This window comes from Arachis stenosperma, chromosome 2, assembly GCF_014773155.1.
Source record: "Arachis stenosperma cultivar V10309 chromosome 2, arast.V10309.gnm1.PFL2, whole genome shotgun sequence".
Lineage (NCBI taxonomy): Eukaryota > Viridiplantae > Streptophyta > Magnoliopsida > Fabales > Fabaceae > Arachis > Arachis stenosperma.
In genome coordinates this window covers 610,043-617,315 of record NC_080378.1, presented here as the reverse complement: position 1 = coordinate 617,315, position 7,273 = coordinate 610,043, and the positions used below count along the sequence as shown (strand labels likewise).

At 36.3% G+C, this 7,273-nt stretch overlaps 1 protein-coding gene across 2 annotated transcripts; it reads left to right on the top strand.

The window, feature by feature from the left end:
• LOC130962196 (uncharacterized) lies at nucleotides 1-2,188 on the top strand. Of its 2 annotated transcripts, XR_009079741.1 has the most exons (5): nucleotides 51-119; nucleotides 222-300; nucleotides 737-881; nucleotides 1,096-1,204; nucleotides 1,588-2,188. XR_009079741.1 is itself a non-coding variant. In XM_057888325.1 (4 exons), the coding sequence occupies exons 1-4, from the start codon at nucleotides 71-73 to the stop codon at nucleotides 1,129-1,131; spliced, it is 309 nt and encodes a 102-aa protein (XP_057744308.1). In that variant the 5' UTR covers nucleotides 1-70; the 3' UTR covers nucleotides 1,132-1,346. The 2 variants fall into 2 exon arrangements, 1 of the variants encoding a protein (XP_057744308.1); XM_057888325.1 differs by lacking the exon at nucleotides 1,588-2,188 and having other exon boundaries at nucleotides 1-119; nucleotides 1,096-1,346.
• Nucleotides 2,189-7,273: the final 5,085 nt, after the last annotated feature.

Sequence of the window (7,273 nt, the reverse complement as noted above, 5' to 3'; positions counted from 1 at the left end):
GTGGGAGGGGAAGCCTATATCAACCGAAAAGTCGGATTCCGCCAAGTATTTTTTTGGTGCAGTCCATGAAATGAATCCTGATGAAATGCACGTAGCATATGCCAAACGACTTAAACCAGGCATCTTAAATGAATTTCTCTAGTCTTTTCTCCCTCTTGATAACTTTACTTTTACCATCACGAATTATTGAACACATTGACTCCCCCACCTTTTCCTGGCAGATCGTTTCTTGGATCTTGATCCTGCTCTACTTCCTACACGCTGTGAGAGATGTGATATTAAGGATCATGATGACTTTAGGCAAGTCTGTGTCAATTAACTTGTGTTTTATTTTATTTTTTTCTTTTTACTGTAAAATTTTGTTGTTTTGTAATTGAAGGCAAAGAGATCAAGATTAGGAAATAACAAATTTCTGTCTTGGATCCAGCTTCAGAGATGGACTCGAGTAGGAAATAACAAATTTCTGTTCATATATCGATTGATGTTTCAAACATTTAGTTGTTCTTTTTAAGTCTATCCTTTAATTGTTGCCTCTTCGTTTTTATGTTTTCTTGTGGTGCCAATTGCTTATGTATAAGTACACTCATTCATATTGGTAAAGATTGAATCCCTCCTATTCTTTTCAAGTTCTAACATTATTCTTCTATGCTAAGGCCATTTCTCAAGCTTATGTAAACTAGAAAAAAAATATTGCTGGTCACTGAAAACTGTATTTGTTTAAATTCTTTTTAAGTAGAATCACACCATCTAGGGACACCAACCGTAATGAAGGTGGTGGTATGGAAGAAGAGATGCACAAAAAGAAGAATCGTGATGATGCTGGTGTTATTGAAGATGAGACACCCAAAAAGAAGGCAAAATTTGAAGAAGGCTCGGAGAAGGTGAAGAAGCAATTTCATGTTTTTCTTTGTTTTTAATGTTTTTTCTTTTAAGAACTTTTTGACGTTTTACTGTTTGATTAGTTGCATTAACCTACACCAGTTTAATTATCCTGGAACTCTTCTCAACATTACTATTGCTTTCAGATTTGTGCATATCCGTTTCTTTTTTTTTTTCTTGTTTTTCTTCTCTTATTTCTTATTCTTGAAATTGCAGATGGATGATATGAGCAGTGAGCCATCTAAAGAATAATAGAAGGAACGAATTCGAGATCTAGTATAGATTAAGACCCGTTTTGATATGCATCAACTAAGATACGCTAATGGTATAGATGTTGTTAAATTGATTACAGCAATAACTTTTACTAGACTTATGATACTACTAAATTGTCCTAGTGTGTTTGTTATGTACCAAGTTTAATTTGGGAATTTAAGATATTCTCTTAATGTAGTAGGATTTTTTCTTTATCCTTTATGCGTATATTTTGGCAAACTAGTATTTTGCTATATGTGTGTGTGTGTGGCTTCTCCTCGTTAGTATAATATATATTGTGACTAAGTAATGCTATCAAATCTGATTATAGGTTTAAAATTAACTTGTAAATCTGTAATCATAAAAGATAGTTCCTATTATATTTTTATTAGTTTTTATGCAAAAATAAAATTTTTGGACTTTACTATGAGTTTTTGTATTTTTCTGTAATTTCAGGTATTTTCTGGCTGAAATTGAGGGACCTGAGCAAAAATCTGAATCAGAGGCTGAGAAAGGACTACAGATGCTGTTGGATTCTGACCCTTCTGCACTCGAAGTGGATTTTCTGGAGCTAAAGAAGCCCAAATGGAACGCTCTCAATTGCGTTAAAAAGTAGACATCTTGGGCTTTCCAGCAATATATAATAGTCTATACTTTGCCCGAGATTTGATGGCCCAAACTGGCGTTAAACGCCAGACCCTTTTCTGGCGTAAAACGCCAGAACTGGCACCAGAACTGGAGTTAAATGTCCAAACTGGCACTCAAGCTAGCGTTTAACTCCAAGATTGGCCTATGCACGTGAAAGCTTCAAAGCTCAGCCCAAATACTCACCAAGTGGGTCCCGGAAGTGGATTTCTGCACTATCTGCACTTAGTTACTCATTTTCTGTAAACCTAAGTTACTAGTTTAGTATAAAAACTACTTTTAGAGATTCATTTTGAAACTCATGACATTTTTTACATTCTATATTGTATCTCCTACGGCATGAGTCTCTAAACCCCATAAGTGGGGGTGAGGAGCTTTGCTGTGTCTCAATGGATTAATGCAATTACTACTGTTTTCTATTCAATCACGCTTGATTCTGTTCTAAGATACTCACTCGTATTTCAATATAAAGAATATGATGATCCGTGACATTCATAATCATTCTCAACTTTATGAACGCGTGCCTGACAACCACTCCCGTTCTATATGATCTCAATATAGTCATTGGGCGACAGCTTGAGTGTGTATCTCTTGGATCTCTAATCCACGGACCGAGTCCGTGATATTAGAACCTTCGTGGTAGAGGCTAGAACCAATTGGCAGCATTTCTGGGATTTGAAAAGTCGAAACCTTATCTGTGGTATTTCGAGTAGGATCTGGAACGGGATGACTGTGACGAGCTTCAAACTCACGAATGTTGGGCACAGTGACGGTGTGCAAAAGGATAGAGAGATCCTATTCCAACACAAGTGAGAACCGACAGATGATTAGCCGTGCGGTAGCTGTACCTGGTATTTTTCATCCGAGACGAGAGATCCGATAGTTGATTAGCCGTATAGAAATCGTGCCTGGTATTTTTCATCCGAGAGGACGGATGGTAGCCATTGACAATGGTGATCCACCAACATACAGCCTGCCATGGAAGGAAGCCATGCGTGTTTGGAGAAGAAGACAGTAGGAAAGCAGAGATTCAGACGACAGAGCATCTCCGGAACCTCAACCTGTTCCTCATTACTAAATCACAAGTATCATTTGTTTCATGTTATTTACTTTTCATAAACAAAATCACTTTTATCACTAATCTACTGACTAAGATTTACAAGATAGTCATAGCTTGCTTCAAGCCGGCAATCTCCGTAGGATCGATCCTTACTCACGTAAGGTATTACTTGGACGACCCAGTGCACTTGCTGGTTAGTTGCACCGAAGTTGTGAAAAGTGTGATCACAATTCCGTGCACCACAAACTAACAGCAAAATTAAATTAACAACAAGATTATAAAAAACTCTCATGCTTAAATACATCTCAAGTTAGAAAACTTTCCATATGCCTGGTTCATATAGAAATCCCTAAGCTGGTACTCGGACTAAAAGAAAAGAAAATATCAAGTCTTATCCCTCAAAAAATGCTACAAAAGTGAGGAGAAGCAATGTTTAAAGAACAAAGACCATCTTTCCTACATTCTTTTCCACCATCGGGGCACAAGTCGGTAGACATCGTCTCAGGAATAATCTCGAACATCTCCTATAGGGTCCGAAAACACAAGCTCCTCTGGTACCTCTCTAAATAGAACTCCAGTGGTGGCAGACAAGTCGAGATCCTCCATCTGGGGGGTGGGGGAAGGAAAAGGAAGGGGTGAGAACCTATATGGTTCCCAGTAAGGCGACACCGTGAAAACACATCTCTCTCGTGAAACCTAGAGTTCTGCCTCTATCGTAACGACTCGCTTGTTAAGTTTCTCAGCTATTTTCGTATAGCAGACTTTGACATAACTTTATCTTGGCATCTTCCGTTGGGGTTAATGCCGCTCCATATGCAATTCTGTATGACTATTGTTCCTAGGTTACTATCTTAATCCAAGATTTGGAGAAATTGTAATTATAAAACTTTAAAACACAAACCTAAATTTATTCATTAGATTCTTATATATATATATACGAAAAAGCTATACATCCATGTAAAAATTACATGGATGGTATCCAAGTACCTTTCACTCCACGCGTTTTACCTCAGCCACACACTCGTTTGTTTTACACGCGCCTCATATAATGTATATAACATAATCCTTATTTTGCGTGATCAACATTTCTCATCGTAAACCTTTCTCAACGTAAACCTTTCCATATAATTTATTGTCCTTCACAGAGATGAGATATCTCCCAAACTAGAGGCGTCTAAGTGAGTACATGCCCTAATTTAGATGAGATTTCAATATCAATTCCATTCATATACATTCATTCTTAATTAATTGTCCTTCACAGATATGTGACACCAAAAATTTTAGCAATGTACCATCAGCAGCAGCAATAGCAGCCAGAGTCCCCTATGCAGGCTATACTATTACTGAACCAATAATCCCTTCGAATTGGCCCGGGTATCTTAATCCTCCTCCCCCCGAAGACAAAGAGCTATCTAAGTCAGTACTTGCATGCCCTAATTTATATCTCAATTCAATTCAAATTAACATTTAACACATATTCTTAATCACTTTTCCCTTATTACCCTTTACAGAGAAGAGAAAGAAAGGATTTTTGAGCGTCGTTGTCATTGGCATATTTTGGCTATGAAACACTACAATGACACACGAAAGGAAGGGGTTAGTTCATTTTCTTCTCATCTAATTGATAAGAGGTGGAAACTCAGGTGCAGGCAACTTCATCACTTAATGTTGATAACTTTACTTAAAGTTAATAACTGAGAGCAGTTAAATAAAAATACAACTCTCAACTATCAATTTCAGGTTTCACGTGAATTTGACTACATACAATACTCAAACCTTTTGAAATATTATGAAATAAAGGTCTAAGTTGTCAAGATAATGGACTAGACAAGACACCAACATTTTGTTTCCTTTGTATGTTTCCCTGCTGCCACAACACTACAAGCTCCATCACCATTACCCACAACTTGAACTACATCTTCCTTTTAGCATGTTGCTTCATGATTTGTTCTTTCACAATTTTAGATGTCCCTTCCTTCCCTTTACTAACAAATGACTCCATTCTCCCCTTATGCACCACCATCTCCATGTCAAAACACTCAGCATTGTTCCATTTTTTCCTATGTGAAACATGTTTCTACTTAATGTAGAGCCTACCTTTTTTCGTTATATTAATGTTTTTTCAAAAAATTCTTCGTTATTATCTATTTTTGTAGGAAGATGAGTATAAGCTTTCGACGTCCTCGATTCCCAAGAGAATGGTTCAACCTTATATTCCTCTTGGCTTCCTTCATAAGTTGATGTGGGAGGGGAAGCCTATATCAACCGAAAAGTCGGATTCCGCCAAGTATTTTTTTGGTGCAGTCCATGAAATGAATCCTGATGAAATGCACGTAGCATATGCCAAACGACTTAAACCAGGCATCTTAAATGAATTTCTCTAGTCTTTTCTCCCTCTTGATAACTTTACTTTTACCATCACGAATTATTGAACACATTGACTCCCCCACCTTTTCCTGGCAGATCGTTTCTTGGTTCTTAATCCTGCTCAACTTCCTACACGCTGTGAGAGATGTGATATTAAGGATCACGATGACTTTAGGCAAGTCTGTGTCAATTAACTTGTGTTTTTTTTTTTTTTCTTTTTACTATAAAGTTTTGTTGTTTTGTAATTGAAGGCAAAGTGATCAAGATTTAGAGATGGACTCGAGTAAGAAATAACAAATTTCTGTTCATATATCGATTGATGTTTCAAACATTTAGTTGTTCTTTTTAAGTCTATCCTTTAATTGTTGCCTCTTCGTTTTTATGTTTTCTTGTGGTGTCAATTCCTCATGTATAAGTACACTCATTCATATTGGTAAAGATTGAATCCCCCCTATTCTTTTCAAGTTCTAACATTATTCTTCTATGCTAAGGCCATTTCTCAAGCTTATGTAAACTAGAAAAAAAATATTGCTGGTCACTGAAAACTGTATTTGTTTAAATTCTTTTTAAGTAGAATCACACCATCTAGGGACACCAACCGTAATGAAGGTGGTGGTATGGAAGAAGAGATGCACAAAAAGAAGAATCGTGATGATGCTGGTGTTATTGAAGATGAGACACCCAAAAAGAAGGCAAAATTTGAAGAAGGCTCGGAAAAGGTGAAGCAGCAATTTCATGTTTTTCTTTGTTTTTAATGTTTTTTCTTTTAAGAACTTTTTGACGTTTTACTGTTTGATTAGTTGCATTAACCTACACCAGTTTAATTATCCTGGAACTCTTCTCAACATTACTATTGCTTTCAGATTTGTGCATATCCGTTTCTATTTTTTTTTCTTGTTTTTCTTCTCTTATTTCTTATTCTTGAAATTGCAGATGGATGATATGAGCAGTGAGCCATCTAAAGAATAATAGAAGGAACGAATTCGAGATCTAGTATAGATTAAGACCCGTTTTGATATGCATCAACTAAGATACGCTAATGGTATAGATGTTGTTAAATTGATTACAGCAATAACTTTTACTAGACTTATGATACTACTAAATTGTCCTAGTGTGTTTGTTATGTACCAAGTTTAATTTTGGAATTTAAGATATTCTCTTAATGTAGTAGGATTTTTTCTTTATCCTTTATGCGTATATTTTGGCAAACTAGTATTTTGCTATATGTGTGTGTGTGTGGCTTCTCCTCGTTAGTATAATATATATTGTGACTAAGTAATGCTATCAAATCTGATTATAGGTTTAAAATTAACTTGTAAATCTGTAATCATAAAAGATAGTTCCTATTATATTTTTATTAGTTTTTATGCAAAAATAAAATTTTTGGACTTTACTATGAGTTTTTGTATTTTTCTGTAATTTTAGGTATTTTCTGGCTGAAATTGAAGGACCTGAGCAAAAATCTGAATCAGAGGCTGAGAAAGGACTACAGATGCTGTTGGATTCTGACCCTTCTGCACTCGAAGTGGATTTTCTGGAGCTAAAGAAGCCCAAATGGAACGCTCTCAATTGCGTTAGAAAGTAGACATCTTGGGCTTTCCAGCAATATATAATAGTCTATATTTTGCCCGAGATTTGATGGCCCAAACTGGCGTTAAACGCCAGCCAGAGACCCTTTTCTGGCGTAAAACGCCAGAACTGGCACCAGAACTGGAGTTAAATGTCCAAACTGGCACCCAAGTTAGTGTTTAACTCCAAGATTGGCCTATGCACGTGAAAGCTTCAAAGCTCAGCCCAAATACTCACCAAGTGGGTCCCGGAAGTGGATTTTTGCACTATCTGCACTTAGTTACTCATTTTCTGTAAATCTAAGTTACTAGTTTAGTATAAAAACTATTTTTAGAGATTCATTTTGAAACTCATGACATTTTTTACATTCCATATTGTATCTCCTACGACATGAGTCTCTAAACCCCATAAGTGGGGGTGAAGAGCTCTGCTGTGTCTCAATGGATTAATGCAATTACTACTATTTTCTATTCAATCACGCTTGATTCTGTTCTAAGATAC

Excerpts from the sequence above, each read along its gene's own strand:
- LOC130962196 (XM_057888325.1), top strand. The coding sequence starts at position 71 with ATGAATCCTGATGAAATGCACGTAGCATATGCCAAACGACTTAAACCA. Across the intron at positions 120-221 it reads TGCCAAACGACTTAAACCAG|ATCGTTTCTTGGATCTTGAT; the intron begins GCATCTTAAATG and ends TTTTCCTGGCAG. Across the intron at positions 882-1,095 it reads TTGAAGAAGGCTCGGAGAAG|ATGGATGATATGAGCAGTGA; the intron begins GTGAAGAAGCAA and ends TTGAAATTGCAG.